Source organism: Microcebus murinus, chromosome 21 (assembly GCF_040939455.1).
Source record: "Microcebus murinus isolate Inina chromosome 21, M.murinus_Inina_mat1.0, whole genome shotgun sequence".
NCBI lineage: Eukaryota > Metazoa > Chordata > Mammalia > Primates > Cheirogaleidae > Microcebus > Microcebus murinus.
The window spans coordinates 15,595,341-15,615,192 of NC_134124.1; the positions used below are offsets into that span (position 1 = coordinate 15,595,341).

General features: G+C 46.5%; 1 protein-coding gene across 6 annotated transcripts in view; it reads left to right on the top strand.

Annotated features, from left to right (window-relative positions):
* Positions 1-19,852, top strand: part of ABLIM3 (actin binding LIM protein family member 3) — a 109,155-nt gene that overhangs the window by 22,215 nt on the left and 67,088 nt on the right. For all 6 annotated transcript variants that reach the window (XR_012913988.1, XR_012913987.1, XR_012913986.1 and 3 more), the window contains one exon: positions 17,957-18,094. Coding sequence is in view for 1 of the 6 variants with exons in the window: in XM_012741577.3 (XP_012597031.2) it covers positions 17,957-18,094 (138 nt within the window). In the remaining 5 variants the exon portion in view is untranslated. The remainder of the gene's footprint in view (positions 1-17,956; positions 18,095-19,852) is intronic.

Consider the following 19,852-nt stretch of genomic DNA (forward strand, 5'->3'; position numbering starts at 1 on the left):
TTGGCCAACTAATATATATAGAAAAAATTAGCCGGGCATGGTGGCACATGCCTGTAGTCCCAGTTACTCAGGAGGCTGAGGCAGGAGGATTGCATGAGCCCAGGAGTTTGAGGTTGCTGTGAGCTAGGCTGACGCCACGGCACTCACTCTAGCCTGGGCAACAAAGCGAGATTCTTTCTCAAAAAAAAAAAAAAATAAGAACTACTGTTTAGTCATAAGAAGTATATGCCATGAGATTTGAAAGGGAGCCCATATTTGGAGGATGGTGAGGGGAGACATAGGAAATATTTCTAGAAGTATGTCACATACGAGATAGGCCTTGAGGAGTGGGTAGGCTTTTGATATTTATATGTAGATGATCGTATTTACTACAGTTGCCATCTGTATGTTTATGTATTTCTTTCACAAAAGTAATTAACAGCCTGGACTCTTAACTCAAAAGATCTGCTAGCTGTCCCTTCCTTGCATTTTAACTGGCTCGCTATGAATTGAAGCTTCCATCAACATATGCTCAGTTGTAGAACTGGTAATTATGGTTGGAGGACACGTTTCATTCCAAACATAGCTTCTGAACATCGCCTGAATTGGAGGTAGAGATTCTACTACCTCTATGTCCTTGAAAGAAAATCAGCTTAAAGCATCCTTAAATCTCACTGTGGGAAGGGATCTTCAAGGCCATGTAGTCTAATAACCCAGTCAAATAATCTCTGAGCAGTCCTTGAAAGATGGGTGGCACTGGGACACCCAGCATAGACAAATGCTTCTTCTTTTAGCCTGCTGAATGATTCTATAGCAAGAGTGGACAAACTATGGCTCAAAGGTCAATTCTGACCCACTGCCTGTCTTTGTAAATAAAGCTTTATTAGAACACAACCATGCCCACTCTAAATAAAGCTTTATTGGAACATAGCCATGTCTATGGCTGCCTTTGTACCACAATAGTGCAAATTTTTAAATCTCTTCTTTAAGACTTTGTATTAGTAAGAACTCTTAAGAGTGCAAGTAGCCAAAACCCAGTTTAAGCTAGCTCAATTTAAACAGGAATCCACTGGCTTCTGTCAAGAAGGAGGGACCACATGTCAAGAAGGAGGGCAGGAGCCAATAGACTGAAGTCAAGGGAATGTCTGGCTGGACTAACTGTTCACTTGAGACCCCACGTGTGGTCCCAAGTGGCCTGTCTTCCGTCTGTGTGCTGCCCTAGCCGCGTCTACTGCGCCTCCTGCCAAGAGCGTTCTCCCTGCTCACTCAGCCTGATTAACTCTCCTGCCTTCACTGCCCATCTTTATCTCATTCTACCCTGTCTATTCTGCTAAGTGCAGATCTTTCTTCTAGCATGGCGGCCTCTGCAGCCATGGCAGGAACAGTAGACTTGGAGCCAGAAGTACTGAGTGCTTGTCTTGACGGCGTTACTGAATAGCAAAACTATGAGATGTGATGACAAAACACAGCGAAAATCAAAAAGCTGTCAACAAATACAAGGAGTTGCTTTTATTGTCCTAGAATCAAAGAATATTTCATCTAGCAATGGCACTAAAGTTTATTTTATCTTAGCCTGGGTGACATAATGATCCATAAATGTGTTTCAGTTGGCTCACATAGTATTCTTTTTTATTTTTGTTTTTTAAATATTTGAGCCAAGATATAAAAAAACTGGGAGATTTACTTTAAAATACAGATTTCTGGTTTCACTGAGCACATGTCCCTGCATGACAGGAATCAGTTGGTTTTCTGACTGTACTTTTCTTATACTACCAGAAACTTCTCATCTGGTAGTATGGATTTTTCAGATGGTCTGGACAAGCGTGTCATTTTCTCACAGACAGGAGCTATGCTGCTAATCATTGTGTTTCATGATTGTGCATGCATTTGTGCGAAGTTCATTATTTTAAAAATGTTTTTTGCAAGCCACCATGTGCTAGGCATTATGCTTGGCATTAGGACTAGAGAGGTAAGGAAGCTCCATAGATATCATCCCTGCCCTCATCGAGCTTAGAGCCTAGTGGAGGAGATAGACATTAAGCAAATGATGGTAACTAATTATATCAATGCATTATGAAAAATGTAGTCAAGAGAGAGTACCCAGGACTATGAGAACCAATGACAATAGGGTTTACACTGTTGAAGGGAGTCAGTGAAGGGCCTTTGACCTGATATCTGTGGGGTGGAGGGGATCCATCAACAGATTTCTTAACTTAGCACTATTGACATCTTAGACTAGATAATTCTATGTTGAAGGGCGGAGGAACTGTCTTGTGCATTGCAGGATGTTTGGCAGTACCCCTGGCCTCTACCCGCTAGAAGCCAATAGCAGACACATGCACACACACCAACTGTGACAACCAAAAACATCTCCAGGCATTGTCAAATGACCCCCAGCAAGGAGATGAGAGTTGGGGAATTGTCCCCTAGTTGAGAACTGGCAACCATGAAAGAGGCGTGGTAGGAAGGCCACTGCGGTGGTCCAGGTGAGAGATGCGTGTGGCTGGGCCAGGGCTGGTGGCGATGGCAGGAGGGCAGGCTGACCCGCAGAGCTGGGAGAAGGAGCGTCTACATGGCTTGGCAATGGATAGACTCTGAGAGGAGCCTGAAGACGAATCTTGCAGTCCGTCTTGTTGAAGGAGTGACAGGTTTGCACGAGTGACGTCATCACGTGCTGGCCGGGAGATCTCAAGGCACAGGGCTCGGAATACACGGTGGAGTGAGGGAAAGACAGCACCTTTACCTGTCTCCCTGCCAGTGCAGCCGCCTGTGTTGTTCATCCCCGCCTGATGGCAAGTGGCTCTAGCGACAGACCAAAAACAGCTCTTCCTGAAATGAACGACAACTTTAGAAGAGAAAAACCATCTGTCAAGGCTGAGCAAATTAAGCGTGTGTTTAATCTAGCTGTATTAGGACATTATTTCAATGCCAGTTGACTTTTTTAAACAGTTATGAAGGTTGGCAAACACATCAGAGAAAATATACTTTGTAATACTCAGAAAGACATTGGCACATTTTCTGATGACAGTACTTTTAGCACACACTGGTATCAGACACCAAGATTTCTAGCATTCTCATCTCAGTGCCAAAGAGTGTGTGGATCTTCTTTCTAGTCATTCACCCGATGGTTCTCGACCTTAGTGAGAAAAAGATCGTCCAGAAGAGCTTGTTTGCGGATTCAGTCTGGGCTGAGACGCGGGAGTCATTATTTTAGCAGTCTTGGCCCGTCTCGGCCCACCTCAGGCAATTCTGAAACAGGTGATGAGCTGACCACTTCGAGAAACACTCATGCAACGGAAAGCACCTTGAAGGAATTAGTTCCAATTCCTTTGCACCACTGACTTCTGCTCCGTGGCCTTTCCATCTCACCCCAACTCTGCTGGGCTCATTTGCTCATATCCAGAGCTGCTCCAGCTAGCTTTCCCCGGCGGCTTGGATGCTACAGGGTAGCACCCTTGGTTCTGTACGAGCTACACGTGTTTATTTTACATAACAGGAAGCCCAGCGAGGGCCCATTCCCAGGTGGGTTGGTTCAGACGCTCAGCCACACCATCAGCTACCCAGATTCCTTCCCTCTTAAGGGGCCGCCCTCGGAATCTGCCACGAGCTCCAGCAGCTGCGGCCGCAGCATCACAGGTGCACAAGAACCTCCGTCCAAGAGAACCTTCCCAGGACCCTCCCCCTCCACGAGCCCTCCCTCCTGTCTCAACTCGGGGAGCACCTCACACGTCTTTGCCTACATCCATTGGCACAGGAATGGGATTACTAGGATCAGTTTTCACCAATCAAGATTCCTGCCCCAAGTCTAAGAAAGGTCACAACCTTTCCGCAAAGATGTGACTACTCAAGGGAAAGTAAACAGAAATTGGCTCCCCTAGGGGACGGGGGTTCTGTTCTCAGAAGAAGGGAGGAATGGCTTGCTGGGAAGGCAACGGCAGGACTGTCCTTCCTCTCTTCTAGCACTCTTGCAACCATCCCCCCTATGAGTCAAATGAGGCAGGGACCATGTCGCCCTGGGTCATCATGATGTCTTCAGCGAGATGCTATGGATCGTGTTGGATACATGAAGGTGGCCCTGAAATATTTAATTTAAATTAATAGAAGATTATGGTTTGGATGGAAAACTGTGAGTAATTAGGAAATAAATTTGTTAGTTGCAAATAACAAAACCCCAACTCAAACAAGCTTATATCTTTTTTATAAAAAGGAAATGTAGGCTGGGCATGGTGCCTCACGCCTATGATCCTAGCATTCAGGGAGGTCAGGGTGGGAGGATTGCTTGAGCTCAAGAGTTCAAGACCAGCCTGAGCAAGAGCGAGACTCTGTACTAAAAACATAAAAATAGCCAGGTGTCGGTCATGGCTCGCACCTGTAGTCCCAGCTACCTGGGAGGCTGAGGCAGAGGGATCCCTTGAGCCCAGGAGTTTGAGGTTGCTGTGAGCTAGGCTGACGCCACGGCACTCTAGCTGGGGCAACAGAGCGAGACTCCATCTCAAAAATAAATAAATACATCAATAAATAAATCAAAAAGGAAATGTACTATATTGGTTTGTATAATTAGGAAGTTCAGAAGCTCCAGGCCCAGGAGTATCCACAGACTCAAGTGATGATTCAGGGATCTCTTCGCTCTCTCTCCACGACTAATATGAGGAGCAAGATGGCACCAAGAGCCTCAGGCTACCTCCTCCTGGTTTAGGAAGCTCCTGTAGAAAAACCCCAGAGGGGATTATCCCATGTGCCCACCAATCACATGGAAGGGCAACTGGGGCTCTCTGCTTGGCCAGGCCTGGGCTACTTGCCCACCCTGTGCTGGGACAGGGTCAGCCCCACCCAAACCCCATATGGAATGACTTCCCTACAGGAAAGAGAGGTTCTATTGTCAGAAGAAGCAGAGAGCAGATGCTGACCAGACAAAACAACAGATGTCCACTACATTTGCGGGTGAAAAAAAAAAGCTGTTCGCAGGGCATTATACATAGACCCAACCATAATTGAGAACTACTTGCTGATACTCACAGGGATTAAACATTTCTCCCCTGGCTCACTGGACCATATGAATCCAGTTTGAAAATTTGAATGATGCTTTGTTTCCTAAAGGAATTTTTGTCTGTTGATTTTTTTGGGAGGATCTTTAAATTCTTTCATCTCAAAGCATGTCTCGAAATATTCTTTCTCTTTCCTCCTATTATCTGTTGGTGTTTTTCTTCTCTATTTTTCTTGGTTCCTTATCATGTCTTGACTTCTTAGTCCCACATATTATGTACCAACAACCTACTAAAAAATATAAAAATGCCATCTCTCCATGGTTCTTTACCCATCTCTCCTCCCCTTCCCAATCAGGAATAATATATCAAAATCTTATCATCTCATATATGGACCTGTTTCCTTTACCAAGTTCTACCTTAGATTCTAGCTTCTTAGGAATATATTTTCATCAGTCATTTATTTGACAAGTATGAGTTGAATGCCTACTTGTACCAGGTACTGGGACTATCAGAGTTACAGTGAAAACCAATCTCCCTTATCCCAGCCTGGGACTTTCTTTGAGGTAGAAAGTGAGTTTACTTTATCTTTACATCTTTACAATGTTTAGCTTCATTTTATTATTAGTAGTAATATTACTATTATCATCAGTATTATTATAGCAAGCTTTTGTTTACCACTCACTATATACCAGATAATGTACTAGGTGCTTTATGTATATTGTTTCTCATCCTTTCAAAACTCCTGAAAGGTAAATACTGTTATCCCCATTTTATGGATGAAGAAATAAGGCTTAGTGACATGAAGCACCTTAGTCAAGCTTAAACAGCTTGTGAGAGGCAGAGCCTGAATTTGAACTGAGATCTGACAGATTCTATAGCCTATATTTTCTCTAAACTGTGTGGTACAACCTGTTACCAGACCCTGAAATCAATGTATGGGGGTACAAACAACATTTTTTAATGAAATGGCATAAAGTAATGAAATGGAAAAAGAAAAGAACCTATCAGTACATATCATGTGTGCTAAGATAAGTTTTGATTGTGAAACTTTAGTTTCACATATTTGTGTACTGAATCATTACGAAAAAATTAACCTCTTCCAGTGGCTCATGGTCAAAAAAAGTTTGAAAAGTACTGTCTGCCTCTGAGTAATGTCACCGAGACCTAGATAGTGCCAGGCCTATGTGGCTCTCCCTTATCCACCCTGGGGTTCTGCAGGACCTCGTTTCAGGAGTATTCTTTCCTTCCAGATCCTAAAGGCATGTGGTGAGCATGTGACTTCGCTCAGATGGTAATTGAAAGTGACTTTGTGGTCATCTATCTGTCTGGATGCAGAGACCCCAAACTGGTGACCCATAGGCAGAATCCGGCCCTCACAGAGAGACCTTGACCTATCTGTGCATGATCATAATCCCCTGGGGCCCACTAGCTTCTTCTCCTCTAGGTGAGCCAGTCTCTACAACTTGTCCCTCTAGCTCTATTTGCCATTTACATTATACCCGCCTGGCCCCTGAAAGCATTTTGTGTTGCCCTGTATTTAATCTGCATAGACTATTATATCTCAGAGGAGACTGAGAGGTCACGAAGTGCAGCCCTTTCACTCTATAAATGGGAACGTAAGAGCCCAGAGACGGGTGTGACCTGCCTGGAGCCTCACTAAAAGGGAATGGCAGAGAAGGAACCGGATATCTCACAAGGAAGAACCAGAGACCGGCAAAAACTGCAGGAAGAGAGAGGAGGGAGAAAGGAAGGCAGGGAGCGGAAGAGGGAAGGGGAAATGAACGGCAGGGAGGGTGAGGACGAAGGGGGAAAGATGGAGTTGCAAGGACAGTCCGGGCATCCTCACAGCCCTGGGGAGGGGCCCTGGCCAGCAGGGCAGACTGTCTTGGGACAGGCCCCTCATGCAGTGATCACGTGGATGACCACGGAGGCCATCAAGGGGAGCCCTGTAGAACTTTGAGCAGAAGCCTCCTGGGAGATCTCTGCCCTCTAAGAACTGGGGATGCTTAAAATGGCTTTGAGAACTCCCTGACTTGTGAGGCCGAGACCTCCTTTTGGGCTGCCTTCAGCCAAAGTGTCCCTGATCTGAACCATGGCATCTTCCCGATGCTTCCTGCTGGTCCCGAAGTGGCCAGAATGGTGGGGACCCTGAGCGAGTTCTTCCCTTCTGGGACCCTCAGGGCTGCATTTGTAGAGATGGGAATGTAGGTGAATGGGGCAGAAAGTGCCCTGGGGGCTGCCTTGCAGTGAAAGGGGGTCATGAGTGGTAGCACTCCAGGCCCTACCCCACTGTAGTCACAGCAGCTGAGTTCATCTACGGGGATCACAGGCTGGGATCCCAGCTCCAATTCCCTCAAGCGCCTAGCAGCGCAGGAGAGAAGCTGACCAGGGGTAAGGCAAAAGGAAAAAATAGGAACCATAATTTCAAACAAACACCAAGCCACCCAAATAAAGCATGTCTGAGAGCCTCATCCAACGCAAGCCACCTCTGGGGTAGGGACTTTCCTTGAATGACTACTGTTGCCTCGTAGGTTTGCATTCCACACATGGTTTGCAACAGAATCCGGATAACCTAGAGTCCATTTCATCATTTCATTTCAAGAAAAGGTTCGTAAGCCTTAAAAAAAAAAATGTTCAGAAACCTCTAGACTAGAATTTTCTATATCCCCTCCCCTCTGATACTGAAAACCTGTAAGTCAAGGGAGCCGGGTTGACAGCTGATATTCCTTGGATTTCCCCGCAATCTATCAGGGCTTGATGGCCTGCCAGAGCCTCAGGAAGCAAACATTGTATAAGTATTAAAACCTCTGGCCAAGGGACTGAGTCACTCATAGCACAAAGACAATTGCTGGCTTCCTGAAGTTCCTCTATTTCCAACACGGTTTCCAGGGACCCAGACAAAACCCAAATAGTAATTTTCAGATAAGCTGTAGAGATGGTGGAAAGGGTGTTGCAAGCTTCCAGTACAAGTCAACCCCATTCTCCCTGCTCCAGTGCTTGTGCATGTCCCCAAGGCCAGGTTGCTCTGAAGCAGGGCACAGGCCAGGAAGCACTGGGCAGGAGGAGGCCCAGGAATGACCCACAGGAGGGGGAGGAGAGGAGAGACACTCGAGCCTCTCTGAGACCTACTGAGGCCAGTCTGAACCCTAGCTCTAAAATCTGCATGTGGTGTAACTTTAGACTAATTATCCTCTCTGTATCTCAAATTCCCATAAAAAATAGTGATCATGTGGTAGCTATCTCATGGGTTTATGAGAATTAAATGAGATGCTACAAAGCAAGCATGTACCACCATGCCTGGCACATAGTAATTGCTCAATTAATGTTAGTTGTTTTGAGTTATTTTTACAGGCCTATCGTGTCCCTGACTGCGGACTTTGTACAGGTAGCAAGGGACCCGGTCAGCAGTGACAAGAGAATTGGTGTTGGCTGACAGGAGGCCTATCCAAAGTGGAAAAACACCCAGGCTGGCAGACACCCTCGGGATTTTCCCCTCTCCGTCTGATCTTGTCTCTTCCCCAGCCATTCTTACCCCAGTGCTGTCTATCTTTTTCTTAAAACCCCCCGACCAAGCGTAGCCAGATGATGTTTTTGAAATATTCACTGGCATTTCCTTCACCCAGCGTCTTGTGCCTTCCCTCTGTTCAGTGAGCAGGGCCTCAGGGCCGGGATGGGCAGCAGAAAGCAGGGACAAAGGGGGTGGCTTCCTAGCTTTTCAATTTCTAAAGCCTGTGCCTTTAGAGGAACTGGAAGGATTGACTAGCAAGCTAACTATTCCAGAGAAAGCATCAGTTAAGGGGGCAGAAAGGCCTCCTGTGCCCCCATCTAACAAGAATGACTGTTGTTATCAATCTCCTCTGCCCAGGGGGAGGGAGGGGAAAGACATGAGAACACAGACATGTTTGAGTCCGTGGGAAGAGGCTGTGCGGGTCTCTGGGCTGAGTTCACGGACGTTGGCACAGTCAACTGCGGGGCGCAGGGGCGGGAGGGGGAGGGACTGGCTGCAACTTCATTTTCCCTTACGGTGAGGTAGGATCCAATTGAATGATAAGAAGTAAAGAGCTCCCCATGTTGGGGACTGCCACTGAGGCCGGCTGGCTTGCACGGCTCACTGCAGCGAAGGCCCCTGCAGATCTAACCCAAAGCCCGTCTGCTGTAGCTGGCGCGTGGCAGCTGGCTGCCACACAAGAGCAGTCTGCCGGCCAAGAGCGTGCCGTCCTGACACATGTCCTGACAGCACATTTCTGAAGGAGGCAGCACGGGCCGTGTTGCCAGCGACATGCCATGACCACGGAACACGCCGAGGAGGCTGGCAGAGCGAGGCTGCGGAGCAGTTTCTGCTGCGGCAAAGGTTTCACGACATCCGCTTGGGGTGACAGACTGTGTCACTGACTTGCTGACCCGGGAAAGCGGGGCCAGGGCAGGGCCATCCGTGCAGGGACCTGGGGTTCCCAGAGGACTCGTACCTCTGCCCTGCTGCAGCTGCCGACACCTGCAGCTCGGGGACCGAGCGCGCACACCTGTCGGGCTGTCCCTGCCCACGCCAGGGACGCTGCTCCCGCTGACGTCTGGGCCTGGGAGCAGCACTCACGGCTTCCTTGTCCTCTGCCAGGGACGCCGAACAGCTCTCCCCTCTTGCCTGGTCTGTTCTCTCATTGCCTCTGATCGTTATTTTTAAATCTTTTTAAAATTATTTTTTTTAAACCAGCTGGGTGGTGGGTGATTACCGTTGGAGGAAGTTAGGTCCCCCTCTCACCCCCTCGACCCCGCTTCCTCCCCAAAGGAGGCCATTCTCTTGGCATATTTGCACTGTAGGCACTAGAGCTCAGTGGCGAGAGCTCAGACTGCCTGGGTCCAGATTCTGCCTCTGCCATTTACCAGCTGTGACCTTGGACAAGTGGCCCTAGGTCTCTGAGTCTCAGTACCCTCCTCTGCAAAATAAGGATAATAGCATCTCCTCTTGAGTTCTGACAACTCAGTGAGATGGCATGTGTAAATTGCTGAGGACACACCCTGACATAGAGGAGCCACTGTCTAAATATTGCCTGTTGTCCTTCCAGACCTTTACTTATGCATTTATACCTCCTGTTTCTTCACACATGGCTTCAAATCCAAACCCTCTCTGTGCCTCTGTGTCCCGGAACACTCAGCCCCAGCCCACTTACCCTAACACAAAAGCTCAGCATGACCTCCAGACTTTTGTGAACTCTCTCCCCAACTTTCTGTGACCCTCTGTACCAACCTCTTGATTTGCCTTCTTGCATCCTGTCGTCCAAGAAGAGCTGCCCCCACGCACTGAGGGAAGCACAGGTTGCCGTGTGAGCTTGGGTGAAATGCTTGTGTCCTCTGAGCCTCTGCTTTCTCCTCTGTTAAATGAAACCCTTGGACCAGTTCTGCCATTCTTTTATTCATTCAACAAGCAGGAATGGCCGGGTACGGCGGCTCACACCTGTAATGCTAGCACTCTGGGAAGCCAAGATGGGTGGATCGTTTGAGTTCAGGAGTTCCAGGCCAGCCTGAGCAAGAGCGAGACCCCGTCTCTACTAAACATAGAAAGAAATTAGCTGGACAACAAAAATATATAGAAAAATTAGCCGGGCATGGTGGCATATGCCTGTAGTCCCAGCTACTCGGGAGGCTGAGGCAGAGGGATTGCTTGAGCACAGGAGTTTGAGGTTGCTGTGAGCTAGGCTGATGCCACGGCACTCTAGCCCAGGCAACAGAGCAAGACTCTGTCTAAAAAAAACACCAAGCAGTAATGAATCAATGACACAGTGAGATGGCCACTTACTGTATTCCTGGCACTGAGGTGTAATGGTAAACAAGAAAGACATGGTCCTTGCCCACCCGGAGCTCCCAATCTAGCATATGTTGATAGCCTTCCAGGCCCTTCTGCTCTAAAAGCAGAAGCACCTGTCTGATTCCAGGTGTTCACTCAGTGAACATAGATGTAATGGCCCAATGAGATGACACCATGCAAGGCCCTCAGGGGTTGCTAGGAGCAGCGCTTACAATCTCTCTATCAGAGTTTTCAGAAAACAAATCACTGGCTTATTGTAAGTAAGCACACAACAAACACTCTGACAGGTCCCCCTGGAAACAGCAGCTGTGCCCAAAATACACCGCCCCAGGATAGCATAGATCATAGCCTTTCATCCTGCAACAGGAAACACCCAATTCACACATTCCTCTGCAGGATACATCAAAAGCATGTCAGCCACCCACCTCTGCAGCCCACACAAACCATAAACAAAGAGCGCTCTGGAGACAGGAGGAGAAAGAAGAGGTTGCCCACGCTGGTGAGTAGTCTGCAGCCAAGGGGTTTGCTCTTGGCCGTCAGCAGGAAGGGAAAACCAGGAAACCTTTGCTGAACTTGTTCGAAATGGATTTGAGAAATGTCTGCGCAAAGCTCTGTGGCTAGCTGGTAGGAGTTATTTAGAAAGAATTCCCACGTTGCGTTGGAGATGAGGCTACACGGCTTCAGATCCTTTAATATTAATTATTGCTTAGTGAGCCCAAACAGCTCACACTAAGCCATTTGCTATAATGTAAGTCATTTAATATTCACAAAGGACTTAAGTTATTCCCACTCTAGAGATAAGGAAACTGAAGCTTGGGGATCATGTGACTTGCACAAGGTCACACAGCCAGTGAGTGGCAGTGCCCGACCCCAGCCTCCCTCCCTTGCCCTTTCCAATGTGGGCATCCGGGCACTCACGGAGCCTCGGGAGCACGATGGGTCCCTCAGCCCTGATCCAACTCTGAAATCAAACCCAGGGCCACTCGCTGTGATGTGCATGTTACTCGCATATACAGGCTCCACCTTAACCTTTCAGGCAGCTGCTTTCTACCTGTGAAATGCCTGGATCCCTACTTGAGGCTCCCTCCGCGTTTAGCAGATACCTGTGAACACACTCAGAGTATTTGGGGCTCTAATTGGGAAGCCACAGCGGGAAGGCTGCTGCACCCTGGGCCCCCTGGCTGTTGCAGCTCCTTGCTGAACCGGCTGATTCTCTGCTTGGTGTTTCACCTTTCAGCCAGGGGCTCCACTGTTTTTATTACACTCCCAGACAATTATTCACAGTTGTTATGCTGTCTTCAAGTCGGTTTTGTCACTCTTTTTAATTATACTCCAGCATAGCAGAGGTGGGCCTACCTCCTAAAGACTATTTTAAAGACACTCTATTACGAGGTGGGAACATTTTTATCTGCAAGGTCAAGTGACCTTCAGAGGAGGGAAAGAAATCTGTGTGGGCAACCCATCAATAAAAAGAAAGTAACTTAGGTCATATTGCTTATAAGAGAGAAATCATGCCATTATCTGCTTTTAAAAGAGACTCGTAAATCTGATAACATAAAACACAGTCTAGTTTAAAAGTAGGACCCGTTCATGGAAAGGAGAGAGTTTGGAGGGAGAAAAAGAATCACAAAAGAGGGCACACAAAGGCAGAATCGTTTTTTTAATTGGAGGGACCCTTAGGAGTCATTTTGTCCAATCTCCTTAGTGACTAAGGAGGGACTTAGGGCCAGAGAAGTGGGATGATTTGCCCGACATTAGAAAACTAGGCAACAGCAGAGGGGGGATTGGAACCCAGATTACCTCCAGTGGCACATAGACAAAGAACAAGACCCAGAGAGAGAGGAAAAGTCAGGGGAGGAGCTGGGTGCTGAATTGGTTTGCCAGTAGGTTCAGCTGGTGAGCTCCTGTTAGCTTATCAGGAGATCGATCAAGCCTCCCCTTCCAGTATGTCGTTTTTGCTCCAACAAATTTAAATTATCTCTGTAGCATTTGGGAAGAACTTTACTTACAAGTTTAGTGGTGGAATTAAGACGTATTTTCTCTTAGAACTCTAATGATTTGATAGGCGTGTAAAAGAGGGCTTAATGTTTCAAACCCTTCATTTTTAATCTCAAAGGTATCGACCAGCTGGTTTTTTATCTTAAATAATTATACTGATAGCCATTGCCAACTGAGTTTCTTGCCTATATTCTTGGAAAGATTAGGATTGTTCAGCCTTTCAGTGCCTGAAAAATTGTGATTTCCTTTTTTAAAAAAATCCATATTTATTTGAACTGCTCAGAATCTTTTGTATCCAGATCAAATTCAGGATGGGTGAGTGTGTGTATAATTGGTTCCAATTGCAAATTGTTTTTTAAGTATAACTTTATTTATTTATTTTTTTTTTTGAGACAGAATCTCGCTTTGTTGCCCAGGCTAGAGTGAGTGCTGTGGCGTCAGCCTAGCTCACAGCAACCTCAAACTCCTGGGCTCAAGCAATCCTCCTGCCTCAGCCTTCCGAGTAGCTGGGACTACAGGCATGTGCCACCATGCCCGGCTAATTTTTTCTATATATATTAGTTAGCCAATTAATTTCTTTCTATTTATAGTAGAGATGGGGTCTTGCTCTTGCTCAGGCTGGTTTCAAACTCCTGACCTGGAGCAATCCACCCACCTCAGCCTCCCAGAGTGCTAGGATTGCAGGTGTGAGCCACCGCGCCCGGCCTTAAGTACAACTTTAAAACTCTCTTGGGATAAAAATGAATAATTTTGGTCTGAGGTTATTCCTGAATTAATTTGTACATGTTATTCTTATAGACCTAGGATTCAACCAGTTTTAATTTCTTTCCCCCCGGCCTGGTGTTCCATTTTTTAAATTATCAGGCTGCACTGTTAAGTATGATAGCCACTAGCCATGTGGAACTATTTGCGTGTAAATTTACATGGATTAAAATTAAATTAACTTAAACATTCAATGCCTCAGTCACACTAGCCACATCTCAAGTGCCCAGTAGCCACCCATGGCTAGTGACCATTATGTTGGACAGTGTAGATCTCAAATGTGTCCATGATCTCAGAAAGTTCTAGTGGATGGCATTGCTTAAGGCTGGTAACTGGGAGTGTCTCTCTGGGTATCCTTCAGTGGCCAAATAACACTAAAGAAGCCAGAGGTTTCCCACATACAGTTTAGAAACCTGTCACATTATCCACAGGTCTACACATGGCAACCTCATGGGTGATCTCACAAGTGAGCAAAGTGAATGTCCTTTGAGGCTTAGGGCTGGTCTCTAATGTTGTTCTCAAGGGTGGATAGTTTCTAACACAAGAGGTAGTTCAAAAATTCACGTATAAATCAACTTGGAATTCCAAAGACATGTGCACATAAGACAAATGTTATAAATCATGTGACTGAACCTTAGTATTTTGTGAGATAAAAATTAATGGAAATAATAACCAGCAGAGAATGAACAGTCAAATTTTAGTGTTTCAGGGGAATAACAGATACATATCTACACACAGAGAGAGAACAAGGTTAGATTAAGTTCCTGATTTAATTAGCCAAGGATACAAAGCCTTGCTGGAAATGAGGTGGCTTCCGGGGCGAGGGCAGGTGTGGCATATCTCAGCCTGGTTCCTCTTGGCCCCCGCAGCAGTTCCTGTTGGCACTGTCTGGATAAGGCAAGGTCTTGCTACAAGACCTTGCCACAAGACCTGTTAGCTCAAATCTCGCTGCACCGTTGCCCTTTTATAATCACAACTTACATCCACAATCTGGGAAAGCTCACACCAACCATACATGAATTTCTGCATATGGGACTATTTACAAACATCAGGTATTCCCAGAGCCCGGGCCACACTCAGCATGGCCAATGCAGCGCCCTCATCCTGAGGGTGGCCTCATCAGTATTTCTGCCCCAGAAGGCCCATTTTCCTAATCCATACCTCTCACTCCGATTTTATGCTTTTTTTGTCTGGGTGGTTCAAAAACTAAGTTCTGAGGACCATGCTCACAAATCCATTTCTCCAGAAAATCAAATCAGATTAGAAAAAAAAAAATCAAATTGATCGTGAAAGTTGGTTATCGAACAAATAAGACAGGTTGAATTAGGCGAGGTAGATGCAAACTCGTGCAGTGATTCTGGAAGGACTTTTGGATGCTTTGGAGGGTTCTCATCGTTGATGGGGATGATTATGCGATTCGTTCTTATTTTATTTTCAGGCTCACAGCTTTGTTTCTCTTGGCAATGATAGATCACCACACTGCTCACATAAACAAGATCTATATTTTTCTCAGAGGGGCAGAAGGGAGAGTGAAATATTGTCTAGGGGACATTGAGCAAAAATCGGAAAAAGAAGGAAAGGGTTTGTGGACATTCTGGGGGGTGCGGAGGGGAGTACTCTGAGCCGTGGGGAGGATGTGGTGGTCATGATACCAGCGAATGCTTGTGGAGCACTTAATGCACTTTTTGAAATGTTTTACATGTATTAACCCATTTAATGAGTTAATTAATGATTTAGTTAACTAGCTAATACATTTAATTTTTGTCTTGAATTTAAGACAGGAAATAAAAGAGTTGGATAGTGGACATGAACTCCATGAAAGAAAGACAATGAGAAAGATATTATTCTCCCACCCCAGGTAGCAGAGTTATCGGAAGCCACCGTTTCAGGGCTCAGCAGCCAGCTCTCTGCCCTGCAGCGCACTTGTGGGTCAGGACACCTTCAGTGGGAGATCATCAGAAGTTCTGATTCCCTGTTTCTTGTCTTTAAAAGGAGGAAGGCAGATAAGCTCAGCTATGGAGATCATAGACTTCCTCGAGAATATGAACAAAGCTATAGGATAATGTAGGTAACACCAAATTTAGTTAGAGAATTTCATTAGGTGGATCAGATGGAATAGTCCAGGTTATACCACAGCAAAAAGAAGTTTTAGAGACTATGGCAATAAAGATTTGTTGTTGCTCATGATAGACGCTCACCGTGGCTTAGCTTGGAATTCTGTTCCATGACTCCTCCATCAGGAATCCAAGCTGATGCATCCTGCTCACCATCTGGGGTGTCACTCACTGCTGGGTTACAGAACAGGCAGCGTGGCAGATCACATGATGGCTCTCACGGCTTCCAGTTGGAAGAGACACACACAATTCCCATTCACATTTCCTTGCCATCAAGTCACCACGTGCAATCCTCCCTGTGCCTAGAAGAAAAGATTCAAATTTCAGTAAACAGACGTAACAACTACCACATTGGGCGAAGAACCCCTGAAGTGGTGATTTCTAAATTCTTTTGTAGTTCAAGGTTGCTGTGAGCCCAGCTTAATTTATAATAATATACTTATTCAGAGGTTAGCCAGGAAATCTATGGGTATAAATTCCCCTTCAGTCAGGTGGCTATCTTTATAACCGGGACAGGAGTGAACTTTCTCCTAGTAAGGTATGAGCAGAAGTTTTCAGACTATTGCTTCAACTTTGAGTGACAATTGAGGAAATGAGTAGTTCTCTCCCCGGTGCCACTAGGGGCTGCCTGTAAGAAAGAGGAGTAGGTGCCTCACTGGCACGGTTATATCAACAGCTTATACATAATGCAGTTGGACCAAACAGCTGTTAATATCCCTTCCAACCCTGAGGTTTCATGTCCTAGGCAGGTGCCTGCTATTATTAAATATCAGATGACCAGATTTTGGAATGGCCAAGCCAGGCACATCTCAGGGAAAGGATATCTAGAGAAGTAGCCAGGAGATGGTCTTAGCAAGAGAATGACAGGAGCAATAGGCTGGCAGAGCTCTCACGCATGGTTGGATGCTGACCGCTGAACTGCAGCTCCCAGGAACGCCAGCCCCTTCATAAGCTGCACCCGCCCATATTTCTTAACTATAGACATGTGACATTTCCTCCATCTTATGGAAAGTGCTGTTGGAAGGAGCTCTAGGATGAGTCCCCGTGTCAGCCTTTCAGCCGCAGTGTCTCCCTTCGTGCCTCCTTTATAGAAAGTCCCTGCTGCTTGGCCGGGCGCGGTGGCTCATGCCTGTAATCCCAGCACTCTGGGAGGCCGAGGTGGGCGGAGTGCTCGAGGTTCGAAACCAGGAGTTCGAAACCAGCCTGAGCAAGAGCAAGACCCCCGTCTCTACTATAAATAGAAAGAAATTAATTGGCCAACCTATATATATAGAAAAAATTAGCCGGGCATGATGGTGCATGCCTGTAGTCCCAGCTACTGGGGAGGCTGAGGCAGGAGGATCGCTTGAGCCCAGGAGATTGAGGTTGCTGTGAGCTAGGCTGACGCCACAGCACTCACTCTAGCCTGGGCAACAAAGCGAGACTCTGTCTCAAAAAAAAAAAAAGAAAGAAAAAAAAGTCCCTGCTGCCAAGACCACCCTCACTAGACAGATGTGAAAGCTGAGGCCCAGAGAGGGGCTGTCACTTGCTTAACTCAAAGGCCTGTTGGAGGCACAGGCAGCCACCCCGTCCGTTTCTTTGAGACCTACGATTGCAAGGCCCAAATGCCCTTTGACAAGTTTAGGGCCTGATTTTGATCCAAAGATCACCTAAGAAATGGTATTTCTGGATGGTTTACCTTGAAATACCCTACTTCCTCTTTTATTTTTCTTCACTCGGGAATTTGGCCTCTATTATTGCAAGGAAAGACTATGCTCACTCAAAATCCTCTGCCGGACCAGGCACAGTGGCTCACACTGTAATCCTAGCACTTTGGGAGGCTAAGGAAGGAGGATCACTTACAGCCAGGGGTTTGAGACCAGCCTGAGCGACATTACAAGACCCCCCATCTCTACAAAAATGGAAAGAATTAGCTGGGCGTGGTGGCACACACCTGTAGTCCCAGCTACTCAGGAGGCTGAAGTGGGAGGACCAATCACTTGAGCCAACAAGTTCGGGGCTGCAGTGAGCTATGATCGCACCACTGCACTCCAGTCTCAGCGACAGAGTGAGACTTTGTCTCTGAAAAACAAAACAAAACAAAACAAAACAAAACAAACCTCTGCCTGCTTAAGGAGATTTATGGACTAGCCCTACTGCCACTCACTAATGCTGCCTTAGCTTGGCTCTCTTAGCCTGATGATGAATTGAAGTTACTTTGCTAGTCATTTCTACCCTTTCTGCTTTCTTCCCCCCAGTTACGATAGTGATAATGTCTTACGGCAGACTTTTTGAAGAATCAGGGCCTGCTGGATAGTGATCTCTTTGTCCTCTTCCAGTTCCCTATCAGCAGAACCCTTACAATCCCCGGAGCAGCCCCAACGTGATCCAGTGCTACCGGTGTGGAGACACCTGCAAAGGCGAAGTGGTCCGCGTGCACAACAACCACTTCCACATCCAGTGCTTCACCTGCCAAGGTAGGGAGCCCCGGGTCCCCGCTCTCTTCTCAGATGCCTGACCGAGCTCTCACCTCCAGGACGAGCCATGGGGGTAGGAAGAACAAACACAGGCCCCTGAGACATCTACAAAGGCCTAAGGAGACTTCCCTTGAGCGTCTTTTTTTTTTTTTTTGAATTTTTATGTTTTTATGTTTTTTATTATTATTATTCCTTTTAGTTCATCATATTATAGGGGTACAAATATTGTTAGGGTTACATATATTGCCCTGCCCCCCCCATGTGCCAGAGATTCAAGCGTGTCCAATCCCCCGGTGGTGCGCACCGCACACGTTATATAAGTACACACCCTTCTCCTCCTCCCCCCTCCCACCTGCCCACCACCCGATAAAAGGGGTTTTTTTCCTCTTTTTTTTTGTTTGTTCTTTTTTACATTTTAGTTACATTGCATATCTTTGCCTCTCCCTAAGGAGGGTTAGAGTTATGCCTTCCCCTCCAAAATGCTCACCACATCCCTAAGATTGGGTCCCACCCCTCCGAATCCCTGGTGAACATTACCACCATTTGAGAACCATAGCTTTGATCAGTCAGTACCAATTTGATGGTGAGTAGATGTGGGGCCCATTTTCCACGTCTTGTGTCGCCTCACTTTGGATAATAGGCTTAAGCTTAATGCAGGATAGCATAAATGCTGCTAGCTCACTGTTGTTTCTTAGAATTGAGTAATATTCCATTGTGAGCATATACCACATTTTAATTATCCTTGAGCCTCTGCTTAGCAGATTCTCCCTGAAGTGGTGTGGAGTTAATGGGGAGCTTAGAGCGAAGGTGGTGTTGGGATGCGAGGGACAAGGGGAGCCTGGTGACCCCAGAGGGGTAGGTGCTGACCCGGAAGGAAAAAGGCCATCCTGCAAGCTTAACTTAAACATCTGAAAAGACTCCTGGCTCATGCCTATAAATTCATTTGAGAGCAAATGAAAGTGCAAGCCACTCTGGCTACAATTCAGCATGGTTCTGAGATGAGCCCCTGTTCTATGACAGTGTGACAATCCTCAAAGGCTGCATTTAACAAGGAAGAAAGAAGAGACATTTTGACTTTCGTAAGGTTTGTAATTTGGGAGCTAAGATTTCCTAAAGAAGGCGGCTAACTCGCAGCAGGAAGGAAGGGACACTCAGCCGAAAGGGCTGGGAGAGCCCCTGGGCCCAGGGCAGCACCGCTTCCCAGCGTCCCTGACACATACCTCTCCGGGCTCCACCTCTTGACCTCTTTTTCCAGGCTTCTCTGTTCTACAAAGCAGACATTCTGACATTGGATTGCCCTGTGGGTTTACAAAATGTGTGATGATCCAAAATCCCTGATGATCTTAACATTTGCCCTCGTCAAGTCTGAAGGATACTGTGTGTTTGCTTTTCCCTGCGACTGCCCGTCAGATACTTATAGCCAGGTCTTCCCCATGTCAAACTATTAATATATCTCAGTTCCCTAAATTGGGCCTCATCTGAAACGACTCCAACTGTGTTATCATCTGGAGTCTTCTCTTTGATCTATTCTAGTGTGTCACTATCATTCTCAAAGTGTGACGCCCAGAACAGAGCTCAGTTCTCAAGGTCTAGCAAATACAAAAGGTCTGCATTTCTGTTAACGTAACTGATATTGAATTGACTTCCTGAGGAGCCACTGCACACCGCTGACTTATACTGAATTTAAGGTCAATTGAAACCCCCAGATCTTTTCATATCGGTGACTGCCTCAGCCTCACGTATCTGAGATTGACTTCC